This window comes from Dipodomys spectabilis, unplaced genomic scaffold (assembly GCF_019054845.1).
Source record: "Dipodomys spectabilis isolate Male_0828 unplaced genomic scaffold, ASM1905484v1 ptg000095l, whole genome shotgun sequence".
Taxonomy (NCBI): Eukaryota; Metazoa; Chordata; class Mammalia; order Rodentia; family Heteromyidae; genus Dipodomys; species Dipodomys spectabilis.
In genome coordinates, this window is record NW_024870772.1 from 24821407 (window position 1) to 24841099 (window position 19693).

Genomic DNA, 19693 nt, shown 5'->3' on the forward strand with positions numbered 1-19693 from the left:
GCAGAAGTGGAGTTGTAGCTCAACTGGTAGAGTGTCAGTCTTGAGGGGAAAAGGTCTAGCAAAAGGGCAAGGCTCTGAGTTCAGTTCAGGCCCCAATACTAGCATTACAAAAAAAAAAAAAAAGTCACTTGGCGCCAGTGGCTCACACCTGTAATCCTAGCTACTCAGGAGGCTGAGATCTGAGGATCAAAGTTAAAAGCCAGGTGGGGCAGGAAAGTCCGTGAGACTCTTATCTCCAATTAACCACCAGAAAACTGGAAGTGGTGCTGTGGTTCAAGTGGTAGAACGCTTGCCTTGAGCTGAAGAGCTCAGGGACAGTGTCCAGGCACAGAGTTCAAAACCCACAACCAACCAAAAAAAAAAGTCATTCTTTCAAACATCCACCAGTCAGACATCTCTCTTCTCACAAGTGAAGCCTCATAAAAGACCTCTGATAAATTCTTTCAGATCTCCTTTATCCATTCTGCTTCCTGCCAGCTGCTTTCCTTTGTTTGCCCTGGCTATCTTCTTTCCCTTTGCTTTCAAAATGCTCTCCCTTATCTTCTCTGATCCCCGCAAAGGGTAAAGAGCCAAGCCCATCACAAGGTGAGAACCAAATGTCCTCATGTGCTCCGTGCTTTTCAGATATATTAGCCTTGAATGGGGATGCTGCCCAAACCCAGCCACCAAACACATTTTTGTGTCTGCTGATGGTGAGGCTTGAAATCAAGGCCTGTGTGCTGCCTCTAAGCTTTTTCACTCAAACCAGGTGCTATTGCAGGCATTGTCCATCCCATATAGAAGATGTGCCCACCCTCATATCTAAGAAGAGGAAACGGGCACAAAGGTCCTGCCGTAGGCCAGATTGTGAAAGCAAGGAGCAACGTCTCCCCCACCATACTTCCAGTAGGAAATTAGGAAACGGGAAGGAGGGTGGACAGCATGCTTCCATAGTAGAAGTCTTTTCCAAGGTTCTAGCCTCAAACACCATGTCTCAGGGCAAAGGCCAAGGGTCCAAGGGAGGAAATCAGACAAGACAAGGCTGGAAGTAGCCTGTGCCATGACACAGAGAACGCCCAAGGCCTCTTTCCTAGTGCTAGAGCCCTCATCCTGCTTAACTATCATCCTCCTATCATCAGAAGCCATTCCTACAATCCTGGTCAAACTGTAAACACACAACTGTTTTGATCCTGAGATCTCAGTTTAAGGAATTTTCCCTATAGAAACACTCCAATGGTATGTATCTTATATACCTAATGATGTTTCTTCAGACTTATTTATAATAGTAATATATAAAGATTTATAAGATGTATCAACAACTCATATTTTTTTTTCTTTTTCTTTTTATTGGTCGTGGGGCTTGAACTCTGGGCCTGGGCGCTGTCCCTCAGCGCTTCAGCTCAAAGCTAGCTCTTTACCACTTGAGCCACAGAGCCACTTCCGGTTTTCTGGTGATTTATTGGAGAAAAGAGTCTCACGGACTTTCTTGCCTGGGCTGGCTTTCAACTGTGATCTTCAGATCTCAGCCTCCTGAGTAGCTAGGATCACAGGCATGAGCCATCAGCACCCAGCACATATTCCTTATTAAAGATGAAATCAGGGGCACGGGTGGCCCATGCCTGTAATTCTAGTTTCTCATGAGGCTGAAATCTGAGGATTGTGGCTTAAAGTCACCTAGGGCAGCAAAGTTCATGAGACTCTTATCTCCAATTAACCAGCAAAAAGTCAGAAGTGGAGGTATGACTCAAGTGTTAGAGCCTTGCTTTGAGCAGACAAAGGCAAGTGAGAGCAAGAGGCCCTAAGTTCAAGCCTCAATGTCCACACAAAAATAAACAATAAATAAATAAATAATCACCAGGAGACATTATTTAATATTTGCAGAACATTTATTCATTCCTGTAAAGAAGGGCAGACGCTGCTTGACTGTTGTGAATGGAGGAGGGAAAGCAAACAATTTGTTTTTTTTTTTTAATTTTTGCAAACAATTGATATAAGAAAAGGAAGTTCCTTTATGAAAACAGGGAGTCTTTGTTTGTTTGTTGTTTGTCTTCCTTATAACCTTTGGATCTTCCTTCAGGATCTGTAAGTCAGCCTGTCTCCATGCATGCCTGCTCCTCTTGCATTCAGTAGGAGAACTGTCAAACAAGTGATAGTTGAGCTGATAGATCTGGACATACTGATTTGCTGAAATGTCCAAACCTGTGCATGCACACTCTGTGTGTGTGTGTGTGTGTGTGTGTGTGTGTGTGTGTGTGTGTGTGTGTGTGTGTGTGTAGGTTATAGAAGGAAGAAGCCAAACACCAAACTGTTGATAAAAGGGATGAAGGTCCCCTTTAATTGCACTTTGAGTTTTTGTGCTGAACTGTTGATAAAAGGGATGAAGGTCCCCTTTAATTGCACTTTGAGTTTTTGTGCTGATTACCTTCTCATCCTGTCCATCCTGAATTTTCTGTCCACTTCTGGTATGTGTTTGATGTCTTTTAGTTACTGGTCAAGATTTTCCTTTTAGGCCAGGCGCCAGTGACTCACGCCTGTAATCCTAGCTTCTCAGGAGGCTGAGATCTGAGGATCGCAGTTAAAAGCCAGCCCATTCAGGAAAGTCTGTGAGACTCTTATCTCCAATAAACCACTCAGAAAACTGGAAGTGGTGCTGTGGCTCAAGTGGTAGAGAGCAAGCTTTGAGCTGAAGAGCTAAGGAACAGCACGTAGGCCCAGAGTTCAAGCCCCATGACCGACAGGAAAAAAAAAATTTTCCTTTTAGGCTAATACTGGGGCTTGAACTCAGGGCCCATGTGCTGTCCTTGAGCTTTTTTGCCCAAGGCTGGCATGCTACCACTTGAACCACACTCCCTTTCAACTTTTTGATGATTAATTGTAGATAAGAGTCTCCCAGTTTTACCTTCCCTGGCTGTACTTGAACATCAGTCCTCAAATCTCAGCCTCCTGAATAGCTAAGATTACCAACATGAGCCATTAGAACAAGATCATTTTACATATTTTATTGATATTCAAAGTGAGATGGGAGACTTTGGGGACTGGTCCTGCTGATATATGTGCTTGCAGAAACCAACAATTCGTAAGACTTCAGATCACACACACACACACACACACACACTTTTCTTTTTTCTTTTCTTTTTTGCTTGAACTCTGGGCTTGGGGGCTGAGCTTCTTTTACTCAAGGCCAGTACTCTAGCATTTGAGCCACAGTGCCACTTCCATCTTTTTCTGAGTAGTTTATTGTAGATGAGTCTCACGGACTTTTCTGCCCAGTCTTGCTATACACACAAATTTTTTGTTCCTTTGAAGTGCTAGACATCAAACCCAGGGTATCATACATACTAGGCTGACTTCTACCATTGAGCTCCATGGTTTTTTCATGCCAATTCTGGGGCTTGAACTTGGGGCCTTCGTTACTATCCCTTAGCATTTTTTGCTCAAGGCTTACACTCTACCACTTGAGCACAGATCCACATCTAGCTCTTGGAGATGAGTCTCTTGGACTTTTTTCTGTCTGTGCTGGCTTTGAGCCACCCCAAATCCTCAGCTCTCAGCCTCCTGAATCGCTAGAATTATAAGTGTGAGCTGGCAGAACCCAGTTCTGAGTCCCATATTTTTTAAGAAGTCTTTCAAATATGGGAACGATGATTAAATATAGTCAGTATCTGTGTCAGAGGGCCCTAAGGGTTCCTCATCTACAGATTCAACAACTTATGTTGAACCATGAAAAGTTAGGAAAAATTTACATCTGAAAAACATAGTAAAAGTTGTGGGAGAAAAACAAAGGAGGAGGTAACAATGCCTTTTAAAAAAGTAAAAGTTGTTACTTCTTTATATGTGTGTATGCATATGTACAAATACATATACTCATGTGTATGCATGTATGCATGCATGTATATTTCTTCACAGTGCTAAATCCAAGGCCTTGCACATGCTAGGCAAATGTTGCACCACTAAGCTAAATCCCAAGCATTTTACATGTATGATATACAGTACATATATGTATATATATATTTATATGTGTATATATATTCATCTATATGTATTTGTGCATTTATGTATGCATATATATGTGTGTATTTCCATATCGTTTTTGAATAGAAAGACTATTTCTGCATGCTGCTGGCTCACAGCTGTAATCCTAGCCACTCAGGAGGCTGAGATCTGAGGATCATAATTTGAAACCAGTGTGGGCAGGAAAACTCTGTAAGATTCTTATCTTCAATTAACCATGAAAAATAAAAAAAAATTAAGAATCACTGGAAGTGGAGCTCTCGTTCAAATGGTAGAGTGTCAGCCTTGAGTAAAAAAGTTCAGGGGCAATGCCTAGGCCCTGATTTCAAGTCTCAGTACTGGCACAAATAAAAAGAATACTTTCTTCAGCTGGGCACTAACAGCTCACTCTTATAAGCCTAGCTACTCAGGATCAAAACTTGGGCTGGTGGCATGGCTCAGCAATAGAATGTCCGCCTAGTAAGCACAAGTCCCTGAGTTCAAATCTCAGTACCACTTTTTTAAAAATGCGTGCCAAAGGACAAAAGTTTAAAGTGAGCCTGGGCAGAAAAGTCTATGAGACTTTATCTCCAAAATAGACAGCAAAAAGCCAGGGAGGGGCATGACTCAAACAATATAGGACCAGCTGTGAGCAAGCAAGCCTAACATAACCAAAGCTCTGAGAGTTCAATCCCCAGTACCCCAAAATAATAACAATAATAACAATATTTTTTTCATAAAACATTTGGAGCTGGAGATATGTAGAGAGCTTGCTAGGCAAGTACAGGCCCTGAGTTCAAACCTCAGTACTGCCAAACAAAATTTAAAAAAAAAAACCAGGGCTGGGAAGGTGGCTCAGTGGTAGAGTGCTTACCTTACATGCATGAGGCCCTGGGTTCGATTCCTCAGCACTACATAAGCAAAAAGAAAAAATCCAGAAGTGGCGCTGTGGCTCAAGTGGTAGAGCGCTAGCCTTAAGCTGAAGAGCTAAGGGACAGCGCCCAGGCCCAGAGTTCAGGCCCCACAACCAGACCCCCCAAAAAAGTAAAAAATAAATTTTAAAAAAAAGCAGAATTTAGCATAGAAAAGTTTGCATTGCTCAGAGGCTCCTTGATTTATGTGTATGTTTATATATCCATTATATAATCTAAATTCAGTCACTCAATATGTTGTATCTGTAAACATCTATTCCCTCACTGTCTGTGTAAATTTTAAGCAGGCATGTCTTTCCAAAGCCTAACATAAAATGTCATGTAGCTAGCACAAAATGTGTGCTTCACCAGGCACCAGTGTCTTACACCTGTAATCCTAACTACTCAGAAGTCTGAGATCTGAGGATCTAAGTTCAAAATCAGCCCAGACAGTAAAGTCCATAAGTCCATGAAACTCTTATCTCCAATGAACCACCAAAAAGCTGGAAGTGGAACTGTGGCTCAAGTGGTATAGCACTAGCTTTGAGCAAAAGAAAGAAAGGAAGGAAGGAAGGAAGGAAGGAGAGCACTGAGTTTAAGACCCATTACCCCATTATTGGAATAAAACAAAAAAATGACAATAACAGCTGCAACAATAACAGCTGAAAGCTGTGGAATACAGTGTTCTATTCCATTTCTAGGGCAATAAGACATTGTTGCTCTGTGGACCGCAGGTGAAATGCCATAGGAACAAGAGGGACATTGGGCTCCAACATCAGCACCTGACTGCTGTGCCTTATATAAAGCTCACAGCCCAGTGATCCCAGAACATTATATCTCACAACTATATCTCACATTATATGTTGGTGGACTGGCTAGAAATCCTTCTCAGGTTGGAAAGGACTTCCTACTTACTTACCATCAGACTTCTGAGTCTTCTGAAGGAGTCTGAGGATAATCCAAGGCTAGGATTACAGGCATGAGCCACTGGATTCCAGTCATGGATTTATTTGTTTATAACACAGAACTATAGCAAGAAATGCATTTTACCTTGGAGAGAGACATTTAGGAATGCAGACACAGGAAACATGTTTCCTAAAATTTTTCTTACCCTTACCAAAAGCAACACATCCAAATATCCTGCCTTTTATCCTGTTTTATATCATTTTTAAAATGAAAAAATAAATAAATAAAATGAAAGAAATTGCATCCAACCCCACTAGTGAGATCAGAATGAACAACTTTAGACTAGATAATCAATTGTGTGCACACTACTCCGATTCACAAGTTTTCCTGGTGCCATCTACTGACCACTCTTGGTATTGCAAGAACTTTTTTTTAACACTGGGAAGTTTTTTTGCTTTGTTTTTAAGAGTTACATTAAATTAATTACTTCTCCCAGGGTGGAAACGGTTTATGGAGAAGTTTAAATTAATAGATGACAGATAAATCCAATTGTGAAATCTAAGTCCAAAAGCCATAGTCAGTTCTCAAAAGAAGGCGTTGCAAATTACAGAGCATCTCTGAACTCAAACCTCAAAAGCCAAACTGACCACTAAATCACTAGTTTCCAGAATTTTTAATTCAGGACATTGTAGATGGGCATTTTACACACAGATGTTATATTCTAGCATATATAGCCAGGGAATCAATAGTCCCTGTCAAACTTGTGGCTAAATATATATTTTTTCCTACAACAGTTTGTAATATGAATGTTTTTGAGCATTCAAAAAAGTCCAGGAAGAGGCGCTGTGGCTTGAGTGGTAGAACCCTCACCTTGAGCTGAAGAGCTCAGGAACAGAGCCCAGGCCCAGAGTTCAAGCCCCACGACCAACAAAACAAAACGAAAAAATAACTCACAACAACAACAAGTCTAACCTAGCTGGGTATTAATGGCCCACACCTGTAATCCTAGCTACTTAGGAGTTTGAGAGCAGAGGATCAGAGTTCAAAGCCAGCCCGGGGAAGGAAACTCTTATCTCCAATTAACCACCCCAAAACCAGAAGTGGCACTGTGGATCAAAGTGGTATATCACTAGCTTTGAGCAAAAAAGCTCAAGGATAGCACCCAGGCCCTTAAGTTCAAGCCCCACAAACAACGAAAAAAAGTCCAAATGAAGGCAAGACACTAAACTGGTGTGACACAAATTAAGATGTAGAAGTCTCTTTTGTGAATGCTTCAGTTTTCAGGTTCTCAGGCCACTATAACTTAAAGGATTTAAGTTTTATGTTCTTTTTAAAAAAAATTTTTATTGCGAAAATACTGTACAGAGGGGTTACAATTACATGGGCAAGGTAATGAGTACATTTCTTATCAAGCATTGTTGCCTCTTCCTTCGTTTCCCCTTCCCATACCTTCCCATCTCCCCCCCCCCCCAAGTTTTATATTCAAGAGAAATAAATTTCTTTTAACAATCAACCTAGGGAGTTACAGCTGTAAATTCATTTCAGATCAAAATGTGCTTTTGGATTTGGGGGAGGTTTTTTTGGTGGCAGTACTGGAGATTGAACTCAGGCCCTTATGTTCTTGCTTGGCTTTTTTGCTTTAGGCTGGTGCTATACCACTTAAGCCACACCCTCACTTCCTGCTTTTTTGCTAGTCAACTGAAGAGTCCCCCCAGACTTTTTCTGCACTGGCTAGCTTCAGACCATGATCCTCCAATCTCAGTCTCCTGAGTGTCTAAAATTATAGGCGTGAGCTACCAGCCTGCCTCAAAATGTGCTTTTGACACAAATACACTTGGAAGTATCTTTCTAATTTCTCTACTACTGCTTAAAAAGTCATAAAAGAGCTACAAGAATACATTTGCAAGCAACAGACTAAGTTCATCCTACCACCACCTTGTAACTGAGACACATGAAGCAATTTCAGCTTTCCTAGAAAAGCTTATGTGTGAAGATTCCAACAGGATAGAGAAAATAAAAAACCCTTATAGCTGTCACTACGTAAAACATGAAATTTTAAATGAAATGTCCTTGGTTTGAAAAAGAAGAAAAGGACAATTAAATTCATAGTCTGTATTCTTTTTTTTGTCCTTAGTATATAACAATTGGCTTTTCCCCCTACGTGCCTTAACATTAACATTTTTCAGGAACCATTGTAAGGATCTGATTGAATGGTACAGGCAGAAACTGCAGTGAAGTAATGATCCGGCTAATAATCACCCACACCGATTTAAAAAATTACAGCAGAGCCACACCTTTGAAATCACATTATCGTAAGTAAGTTTATTATTAATTACCTTACGATGCCAGAGGCTCTTCAGTTCTAACTGCTATTTTGGGAAGGGCTAGATTTTCCCTTTTTTGCCAACTGTATGGTTGATATTTCAACATCATAATGGAGAAAAGAGGTTGTAGCCCAATAATTAATGGTTCTTGAGACAGTCAATGAATCCTACTTGCCCTAAAACTGCCAAGTAATAGGACAGCAACTTTGTGTCCACAAGTCTCTTCTGGTCTTACAATGTCATCTCCCTGTGATTTGTGAGTCAGAAATGTTACTGAGACATTTTAATGTGTATTCAGAGCAGTCTCCCCCAGGGAAATTTGAGAGGCTCCCCCAATAGGCAGCTGACAATCATTTATCAAAATGTTAAGAAATACCATTGCTCTTGCCAGCTCTTTCTTTTTGGATGAAGTTTAAAGCAACTGTCCAATTAAAATATCAAATGGCTTGAAACATTAACATTTTCACTTTCTAACCTTCCAAGTGCATCACATCAGCGTTGGCATTGAAAGTTCAGTTCAACGCAATCACCTGGGAAGTACCTCCTTCGTGCTAACCATGCACGTACAAATAGTGATCACTCCTATTTCTGATACTTTGACATGATGAGGTGTGGTTGTCAGGCTCTTATTGGGTAATCATCAATAGTTCCAGGCCAGTCCCTCATCTTGCCTCTCCTGTTTGGTTATTTTGTTTTGTTTTGTTTAATAGAGCTGAACCAAGAACTATTCGCTTTGTGGTTAGTCCCTACAGATTAATAAGACAAAGTAAGCACATCAGCTACAACTCAAGCTCCAGCTATGTCTGAAGCTCGGTTTGTCTTGTCACTGTGATTCTGGGAATCTGGGATGTCAAAGAAGGCTGAGCTTCTATAAGGCCAATATATTAGAAGGTGAAAAAAAGAAAGAAAAAAAAGAAAATTACCGATTATTTCCCATGCTTATATATACCAAATGAATCTTTTTTAACCAAATATGTAGGTGTCTATCTATGCAGGTTATAAAATGATTTCTTTTTAAAGCAGGATTTATTACTTAACATTAATTTTGTGGTGTGCCCTGCTAATCGGGTATACACATCTAAGCTCATCTGGAGATTATTTTATTTTTTTAGTCTCATTTCTTTTTATTGAACCCAGGGCATTAAGCATGCTAGACAAGCACTCTACCATTAAGCCAAATCTCCAGACCCTAGAGTTCATTTTAAATAACCAAACCTTGCCCTACTCTGGAGGATACAAATTTATTTAATCAATTAACTGATTAATTTCTAGGATAGAGATGCCTCCCAGTGTAACTGGAAAGAAAACACCAACACAGGAGAAAAGCAATAGAAAGCACTTGAGACAAAATAAAATCAAGTGCTGAATTACATGAATTAAGAGCTGTACTAGTTCTAATTATAAAATTTTTTTAAGGGCTGTGAGAATTAACTCAAAACACACAATCATGATCAAATCTGTAGCACCAAGCCAGAGAGATCAGGAAAGGGGAGATGAACCTGTAATCACAACACAGGCACTAAAACTTGGGGTATGTTTCCCCCCCCCATGGGGGGGGGGGGAAGTGAGTCAATTTTCAATCTCCAAACTAGCTTGACCAATTAGCAAATCACAGTGGTTCGAGAATCCTCATTGAACCCAACCAAAATGCCAACAGGCTCCTGAACAGCAAAGCCTCTGGAAAATACAGGCAGAGTTCATGGGCCCGCTGCCCTCACCTCCAAGTGACCACTCACCTCCACGCAGAGTGCACACAGGCCAAGGGAGTTGCCTCTACCCCTCCCAGCTCCTGCCTGCTAACTTCTCCCAAGCTGAGTCAGCACCTCGGTCCCCAAGGGCCAGCTCCGGGGGACTCTGTCTCCTTGGGAATAGACACTTGAGCTGGGAGATGAGGGGAAGAACTCGCGTTCCTTCATGCAATAGAAGTTGGCCCACGGCAGTGAACACCAGCTTCGCCAGGAAAAGCCAGTGTGTTCGCCTTAGTGATTATAATCATGAGAAAGTCATTTCATGAGGGAAGGCCGGAACTGCTTGGTCAGGATGAATCACTGTCCTTCACTCACCTAAAACCCACCCACCCCAGGGAGAAAGCCCTGGCTCCCACACACGGCCCGCACGTTCCCACTGACTTCGCCAAGGAGAGTGGGGCGCGGCTGGACACCACGTCCCCAAACACGGCTTGCTCTTGACATTTTCATTCCTCATCCATTGCCCTGTGAAGATCCACTTCCCATCACTGGCACCCCGAGATAGCAAAATACTCAACCCAGAAAACTCGGAGATCTCATAACCCGACCACCAGCTCCGCAGAGCAGGGACTGAGCTGTGCCAGGCGCGCTTGCCCCGGGTCGCCTCCTGAGCCCTCCACCCCACCCCTCATCAGTGTGGTGTCTCCCTTGTGGTGTCCCCAAGGGGACCGCCATCCATACTCTTTCCTTTCTGAATCCTCTGGGCACCACCTTCCCACAGGCCCCAAAAAGTAACGTGGCAATTCCCCACTAAGGAAGGAGGCAGGCCGGGCCCCGGGCGGAGCAGGGCCCGCAGATGGCCGTCCAAGTCGAGGACGGGTGGAGACCCGGCTGCCACCTTTGACAAGTGTCACCTCCACACTCCGTAGCCTTAGCCCTGGGCACCCTGGTACGGAGATCAATGGAGAAAACAACGAGATAGAAGCGGGGGTGGGGGGGACGCTGCCAACACTAGTGTCGCCCCTTCCTCGCCCTGCCATTCCTACACTGGAGTCCAGCGGCCCTGCGCCTTGGGGCGCTTTGGGGAGAGCCTCGCGGGCCACTGAATTCCATCGCCTGCACCCAACTCCCGTCCTGGGAACGCCTGCGCGCTCATTCTGTTCGGACTATCACAGCCAGGCGCGGAAAGCAGTCGAAATCACGAAATCCTCCATGCTACCCCCCTCCTCCAAAAGCCAAGCACCCAGAGCCTCGGGCCGAGTGTCCTCCCAAGCTCTGGCGGCCTCCGCCCGTGGCCGCCCAGGGGACGGGGCGTTCCGGAGGGGGGGGCCCTCTGGGGACTTGGGAGGTTCGAGGCCCGAGGCTCGGCGGGCTGGGGAGGCCGGGAGCCCCGCCCGCGGCTCTGGGGAGCCGCCCCGCGGTGACTTTCTCAATCTCTCGGGGGAGGGGAGGCGGGGTGCGGGGTGCGGTTAAAAGGCGCCGCTGGCCCACACAGGTGTGGACGACCCGCAGCGCCCGGCGCGCTCCGCTGTCCCGGAATCGCAGGCCAGTCGGCGGCGCTCCAGCCCGCACCAGCCCCAGCCCGGGCCTCAGCCCCAGCGCAGTGCCAGCGCCCTGAGCCGCCGCCCGAGACCCCTCGCCAACCACCCAGCCCCGCCGTGCACGCCCCTCCTGACGCAGGTGAGCCCCCCAGTCCGTGCGCCTAGGTCCCCGCGGTACGTCCATAGCCCGATCGCGTCACCGAAGCGACCGAGGCTGGGAGACTCGAGTGGGGAGGAACGATCAGACGCTGGGTGCCCGGCCGCACGGTCCCAAAGAACGCACGCCCCCACCCCACCCGCCCGACACTCCCCCTGGGCTAGACGAGGGGTCCCGGCGGCCAGCGCGGATTGCGAAGGAGAGCGCGTCTTTGGGCCCAGGAATTCAGGCACAACCCCTAAACTGGAAATAGGGGTGCGCGCACGGGCTGGAGAAACAAACGGGGTTCGGCCGGCCGGCGCGATGGAACCTGCCTGTCGCCTATATTCTTTTCGGGAAAATTCTCCCGCAGTCACCTCGATGCTTTATCTGCTGCCACCAAAAAAGTTTTAAATTAACCAAAAGTTTAGAAAGGAAACGGTTTCGCTGGTTGTGCAGAAGCGTCCCCGGGAGGAACGCGACCTTTACCTCCTCGCGCTGCTCCTGCCAGGGGCGGGGGTGCTGCGATTACCTGAACTCACTTGGGTGGCCGATCTAGGTGGTGCCGGGGGCGGAGGGGGGGCCTGCTCACTTCCATCTGGGCCAAGATCTGGGTTGTTTTGCTTTTTCCTGGGCACTTTGAAAAGAGTTGACTTCCAGCTGGAAGGAAAGCTGGTGCGCGCGCGCGCCGGACACTTGCTTGCAGGTGTTGCCTGGCAGAGAAACGAGTTCCCCGGGACAATTGCATCAGCCCCTCCGGGCTCCTCGCTGGAGGCCGGGGAGCGGGGAGGGTCTGGGGAGGGGGTGAGAAACAGCGCGATTCCCGAGCACATTTTCCAGCTTCCCTAAGAAGCTGCACTTCAGAAGATGAGCTGGAATCTTTCTGGAAGGACCTTGGGTGGTGGGAGAGCAATACGCCCATTTACCCTCAGGACTCCGTTTTGAAACTATGTTGCTAAAGTCAGGCAAGGTTTCAGGCTTTTGTGATAAAGGTGGAGGGTTATGTGGGGGGGGGGGGACAGCTTCTGGAAGTGGCCCCCAGTTGGCTAAGGGGTGGGTAAGTAAGGGTTATGGAGAACCCTTCTCATTTTCCGGAGTGGGGTGATTCGCCAGCGCCTTTCCTAAACAGCCAGCTCTTCAATCACCTGGTGGCCATGTTTCAAGCAATTACAGGTGGCCCCTAGGCAGGTAGGGGTCAAATCGCTTGTCTAGTCCATTACCCTGTCCCATTGAGACACCAAATCTTAATTTACTTTCTTCTGTGAAGACTTTGAAAACAGGTAGTTGTACACAGGGCATCTTCTGGAGCTCTAGCCACTCTGGAGGCTGAGACAGGAGAATTGCTTGAGCCCCAGAGTATAAAGCCAGCCTGGAAAACACAGAAGACCCAGATTCAAAATTACAATAAGTAGATGAAAACTAAAAGATAAAAATTAAAGATAAAAAAAAACAGCCATAGAGGGCTTACTTGAAACTGTATTTTTTTTTCAATTGGTGGTAATTGCGCTAGTCTGTGGAAGAGTGTGAGAACCTGTTTTTGATTGTTACGGTTGTTTTTTATGTGTTGGTACTGGGTCTTGAACTCAGGACCTTCTGTTCTGGCTTGGCTGTTTCACTCATTGTTGGCACTCTACCACTTGAGCCACTCTCCACTTCCAGCTGTTTTATTGGTTCATTGGAGAGAAGAGTCTCTTTGATTTATTTGCCCTGGAATGGCTTTCAACCATGAGTGATCCTCAGATATCAGCTTCCTGAGCCCCTAGGATTACAGATGAGCCACCAGCACCCAGCTGAGAAACTGTGTTGGATGACTTAGAGAAGGCCAGAGAGGCATAGCTTCACCCTTCCTCCACCTTTCAGTAACTTTTCCACTTTGTAAATGCCCAAGAAGAAGGGAAAGGTTTGATTCCATTAGATGGTTGCGTTAAAAGTCTGAATGCTGTTGTTTTCCATGGCTTTACTGTTGGGGACAGTACTAGAATTGGAGACCTTTCTCAGGACAACCAGTTCCCCTAAGGGCCTCCAGGATAGTCTGGATTTAAATGGGTCAGGGCTGAACCTGCTAAACCACTGTTTTTTCCAGTGGTGGTTTGAGTTTTCAAGCTGAATAGGGCTAAGGGAAGGAAGTTTGACTTAACTTCCCTGCACATGGCTTTTATGCCTCCTCTCCCCAAGGTGGCATTGAGTGGGATTGGCTCACCCCTGCAGAGCCACTATAGGTAATGAAAGACCTCCATCCCAAGCCTGCTCAGGAGTCCAGTGGCAAACAGGATACAACTTGCCTAAAAGGAGAAGAGCAGGATGCTTTAAGTAAGAGAAAGAGGATTCATTACAGCTTGGAAGGGGTGCGTAGCAGGTGACTCATCAGTACTTGGAGAGGGCGGGTCTTGTTTAGAAGAGGGGCTGATTGTGACAGACTGGTATAGCTATGAATCAATGAGGACAGTTCAAACCCTGGCATGAAACAGAAGGCCACTGGCTCATGGAAGATCTTCCCCGGGCTTCCCTACACCCACTTCAAATAAGGACTTTGTGACTTGTTCAGCCAGTGTTGGTTCTGAGCCACAACCATGAAGGTGCTTCATTGCGCCAGTAACTGGGAACCACTGGGCAGAATTTGTCATTTTTTTCAAAATCATTTGCCTCTTTTCTTTTTCCCATCTTGAATTTGCACTCAGGGCCTCAAGCTCCCACTTGGCTTTTTGACACTCTACCACTTAAGCCACACCTCCACTTCTGGCTTTTTGCTCATTAATTGGAGATAAGAGGCTCACAGGCTTTTCTCCTTGGACTGCCTTTGAACCACAGTCCTCCATTCTCAGCCTCCTGAGTAGCTAAGATTCAGTGTGTCTTTTTTTTTTTTTAAAGGCTTATTGCCTAGATTCTAGGCTTATATGCCTAGAATCCTAGCTACTCTGGAGACTGAGGTCTGAGGGTCTTGATTCAAAGCCAACCGAAGCAGGAAAGTCCATGAGACTCTTATCTCCAATTAACCACCAGAAAACCAGAAGTAGAGCTGTAGCTTACCACTTAAGGACAGCACTGTGGCCCTAAATTCAAGCCCCACAATCACCACCACCCCCACCAACAACAAAAAATGCTTCTAAGTTAAAACCATAGCCTACAATAATAATTCTCAATTACAGCACTTACAACATATATTGTAAATGCTGACTAGTCAATAAAAAACACACCACTGAGACTTCAAACTCACATATAAAACCCCATGACCTTCCTCCACAGGAAAATGGTAGATCCAGTCTGCAACTTTCATACAGGGGAAGGAAACAAAGCCCTTGTGAAATCTTAACTAGAAGAGTCAAACTCATATAACCATTGGCAATAACCATTTCACTGCTATATTCTCAGCCTGAAATCCCAGCATTCTGGAGATGAAGACAGGAAGGTTGTGAATTTGAAGCCCTCCAAAAGAAAAGAAAGGAAGGAAGGAAGGAAAAAAGAAAAGAAGGAAGGAAGGAAGGAAGGAAGAAAAAAAGCTGGGTGGTGGTGGCTCATGCCTGTGATCCTAGCTACTCAGGAAGCTGAGAGCTAAGGATCCCTGTTAGAAGACAGAAAAGTTCATGAGACCTTTATTTCCAAAAAATAGGGAAGTGGAGGTGTAACTCAAGTAGTAAAGTACCAGCCTTGAGCAAGAAAGCCAAACAAAGCATGAGATCCTGAGTTCAAGTCCCAGTATATTAAAAAATTAATTGAATAACAATAAAATTATATTTTAAAAATTAATTGAGATTTTAAGAGTCTCTGCTGAGAGACTTGATACAACATTGTTACAAATTATATCACCTGGAGCTTGGCTTCTTAGGGCAGTCCCAACAACAGTGTAAAATTTGTTTTATACTGGGCTCTAACTGAGTAAAACCAAGAGGAGTTGGAAAAAACCAAGAGGACTCAGTGACTTTGATCAAGGCTCATTCATGGGCTGGGGATGTAGCATAGTGGTAGAGTGCTTGCCTAGCATGCATGAAGCCCTGGGTTCAGTTCCTCAGTACCACATAAACAGAAAAAGCCAGAAGTGGTGCTGTGCCTCAAAGTAGTAGAGTGCTAGCCTTGAGCAAAAAGAAGCTCAGGAAAAGTGCCCAGGCCCTGAGTTCAGTCCCCAGGACTGGCAAAAAACAAACAAACAAACAAAAAACAGAGAGAGAGAGAGAGTATTCATGCTTTTAAGTTAACAAGAATTTTGCTATGGTGCACTCCTGAACCCTACATTTTTCTTAAGATTAGGTGGACTAGCCATGAGCCCGTGGCTCACATTTGTAATCCTAGCTACTCAGGATCTAAATCTAAGGATCCCAGTTTGAAGCCAGCTTGGGCAGAAAAGTCCATGAGACTCTTATCTCCAGTTAGCCAGCAAAAAGCCAGAGTGGAGGTATGGCTCTATTGGTAGAGCACCAGCCTTGAGCAGAAAAAGCAAAGCAAGAGCACAGAAGCCCTGAGTGTAAGCCCAAGCACAGGTACACACACACACACACACAGAGATTGGGTGTAAGACTCAGGTGAACAAGCTAATCTTTATTAAAATACACAGGTAGTTTGGGTAGTAAGTTAAATTGGTTTTATTTTTTGCTATTTCAAGGAGTTGTATCAGTGTTTGCTCAGGAAGAGGTTTAAGAGTACTTATTCACCTAGACCCAGAGAAATTCCCCAACTTCTGTCTAGACCAATGATTCCTATGTTATGTTCATTTGTCTTTTTCAGTGTCCACCGCTCAGAAGGTAGAATGGATTGGGGCGCGCTACAGACCATCCTAGGGGGTGTCAATAAGCACTCCACCAGTATTGGGAAGATCTGGCTCACAGTCCTCTTCATTTTCCGTATCATGATCCTTGTGGTAGCCGCAAAGGAAGTGTGGGGAGATGAGCAAGCCGATTTTATCTGCAATACCCTCCAGCCTGGCTGCAAAAATGTCTGCTACGACCATCACTTTCCCATCTCTCACATCCGACTGTGGGCCCTGCAGCTGATCTTCGTGTCCACGCCAGCACTTCTGGTGGCCATGCATGTGGCTTACCGGAGACACGAGAAGAAAAGGAAGTTTATAAAGGGAGAGATAAAGAATGAATATAAGGACATTGAAGAGATCAAAACCCAGAAGGTCCGCATTGAAGGGTCCCTGTGGTGGACCTATACGAGTAGTGTCTTCTTCCGGGTCATTTTTGAAGCTGTCTTCATGTACGTCTTCTACGTCATGTACAATGGCTTCTTTATGCAACGTCTGGTGAAATGTAATGCCTGGCCGTGTCCCAATACGGTGGATTGCTTTATCTCCAGACCCACAGAAAAGACTGTGTTTACTATATTCATGATTTCAGTGTCAGGAATTTGCATTCTGCTAAATATCACAGAATTGTGTTATTTGTTCATTAGATATTGTTCAGGAAAGTCCAGAAAGCCAGTCTAAATGTTTTGCCAGGCTCTTGGCTAAAAGATCACATGAAAAGATGAGGGAACTTGGGCCTGGCTGTCAGAGCTCAGTCACCAGCATTTCCCAAGACAAAGATTCTCATCTTAAATGCAACCATTTTGAAGTCCCGAGGACCTCACATGAATCGCCAGATGTCTCCATGGGGCTCCCTTCCACAAAACTCCAAAACAAAGGCCTCATTCTAAGCCTATATTAGTCTCTACTCAAGTTAGTTCCACCAACCCCCTGTGCTGGTGGGGGTTATTCCTGTAAGATACTTGCATATTTTAAACACAAGACCTTAGCCTTTGTTCTCTCTGTCTCCTCCCCCACTTCTCCTCTTTCTCTGAGAGAGAAAGGCTTTGGTACTAAAGAGGATGCTGAGAAAGTTCAAGTGCCCTTCACCACATTTCTCCCATGCAAACCTAGAGAATTGATGTTTCTTTTATTTGCTTTGAAAGTTGTAATCTGTAACAATGGACCTAATGCTTTAAGCTCTGTTGTATTTTTTTTTTTAAGGAAAACTTTAAAATAGATTCTTTTAATCACAAGATGTTCTAGAAACTTTTATACATTATTCCTATTTCAAAGGCTCAGATTGTGATATGTAAATAATGTATCATTAGATCTTCTATCTTAATATAAAAGATGACACCTTGGTTATGAGAATTACCACTATGCTTGAAAGGCAGCCCACTGTATTAATTGTGGTATGTGGTATGCAAAGTATTACAGCCTCTCAAATGAGACAAACCAGAAGTTCTTTATGATAGCTTATGGTAGCATATGACTTTACTTCAGTATTTTTGACTTAGGCCAGGAGTCCATGTCTAACTCTTATAATCCTAGCTACTCAGAAGGCTGGGCCCTGAGGATCACAGTCCAAAGCCAGTCCAGGCAGAAAAATTGATGACACTCTTTTTTTTTTTGCTAGTCTTGGGGTCTGGGCTCTGTCCCTGAGTCTCTCTGTGCTCAAGGCTAACACTCTACCACTTGAGCCACAGCACCACTTCCAAGCTTTTCTGTTTATGTGGTTCTGAGGAATCTAACCCAGGGCTTCATCATGCTAGGCAAGTATTCTACCACTAAGCCACATTCCTAGGCCCACACCACTCTTATTTCAACTAACAAGTGGAGATATGGCTCAAGTGGTAGTGAACCAGCCTTGAGGAAAAAAAGCTAAAGGACAATGCCCCAGTATGGGCAACCCCCCCGCCAAAAGAAAATTAGGTGTAATGCTTCGTTAGAAATAGATTGGCTATACCACCAACTGCCATCTATAAGCCAGTCCTGGGGCTTGAACTCAGGGCATGGTTGGTGGTATATCCATACCCTGTAGTATGTGATCACACATCAACACACTGATTTAAATGGGCTGCTTGAGAATCTGAATGTCATTGTTCAATTTAATGGTTGGAAACAAATTGGGATGGGTCAAGGGATTTCCTATTTTCAAAGAACTCATGGAAAGATAGATTCTGAATTCTGTTCATTAAAAATTAAGCTTTGTGTTTTTTTCTGCTTTGAACGATTCTTGGCTTCCCTCATCAGCATCCAATTATACTGGAACTAAAACTAATAGACATTTTTATTTGCATTTTTATTGTTAAAGATGGTATACAGTGGGGTTACTGATAGCTTGCTCCTGTAATCCTACCTACTCAGGAGGCTGAGATCTGAGGATTGTAATTTGAAGCCAGCTCAGGCAGAAAATTCCATGAGACTCTTGTCTCCAATTAACTAGCAAAATGCCTGAAGTAAAGCAGTGGCACAAGTGGTAGAGCAAAAGATCGGCACTAAAAAAATTTTTTTTAAAAATTAGAGTTTGGATCAACAGCAGCTTCAGGAAAGCAGAACCTTAATATTACCATCATGCTTAGGGTGGTTTCTAAAACATGGTGCTCAACAAACTTCACTGTGTGAATGAACATGTTCCTGGCCACAAATAGCACTGCACAGTCATTTTGTAAATAAATCACGGCTTTAATTGCATGCTGGTCACTTTTATAAAATCTCAAATATCATTTAAAATATGGCAGACTCATTTTTAAATTATTTTTGTGTGTGTGCCAGTCTTACTTAAACTCAGAACCTCAGAATCTGGCTTAGCTTTTTTGTTCAAGGCTGGCAGCTTTTTGCTGCTTGAGTGATGATGAGTCTTTCAGATTTGTTTGCCTGGGTTGGCTTTTGAATGGAGATCTTCAGATTTCAGCTTCTTTTAGTAGCATGAGCCACTAGCACTCAGCTAAAAGTCCAATTTTTGTTTTGTTTTGCTTTTTTTGGTCAGTCATGGTTCTTTAACTCTGGGCCTGGGTGCTGTTCCTGAGCTCTTCAGCTCAAGGGTAGTGCTCTACCATTTGAGCCACAGTACCACTTCCTCCAATGTTTTTAGTTTTTTTGTTTTTTGGCCAGTCCTGGGGCTTGAACTCAGGGCCTGGGCACTGCCCTGAGCTTCTTTTGCTCAAGGTAGCACTCTACCTCTTGAGCCACAGCACCACTTCCGGCTTTATCTGTTTATGTGCTATTGAGGGCTCAAACCCAGGGCTTCGTGCATGCTAGGTAAGCACTCTACCACTAAGCCACATTCCTAGTTCCAATGTATTTTTAATAGCAGATCTTAAAATCCTCTACTGTGTTTTGTGTGTGCATATGTGTGTATATACCCATATTTTATTATATTTTGTCACTACTTATGGCTACCTAAACAGGTTATCTATCCACTATTTTGAAATTCTTTTTCCACCTTAGTTAAAGTTTCTGTGATTAAAACAATTGATAGAGACAAAATAATAAAAT

General features: G+C 44.2%; 1 protein-coding gene across 1 annotated transcript; it reads left to right on the forward strand.

Annotated features, from left to right (window-relative positions):
• Window positions 1-11264: 11264 nt before the first annotated feature.
• Gjb2 (gap junction protein beta 2) lies at window positions 11265-17799 on the forward strand. Its single transcript, XM_042685496.1, has 2 exons — window positions 11265-11478; window positions 16192-17799. Exon 2 carries the CDS (start codon window positions 16214-16216, stop codon window positions 16892-16894), a length of 681 nt encoding a protein of 226 aa, XP_042541430.1. The 5' UTR covers window positions 11265-11478; window positions 16192-16213; the 3' UTR covers window positions 16895-17799.
• The last annotated feature ends 1894 nt before the right edge of the window (window positions 17800-19693 follow it).

What these genes read in the sequence shown, in the direction of transcription:
- Gjb2 (XM_042685496.1), top strand. Translation starts at nt 16,214, where the DNA reads ATGGATTGGGGCGCGCTACAGACCATCCTAGGGGGTGTCAATAAGCAC.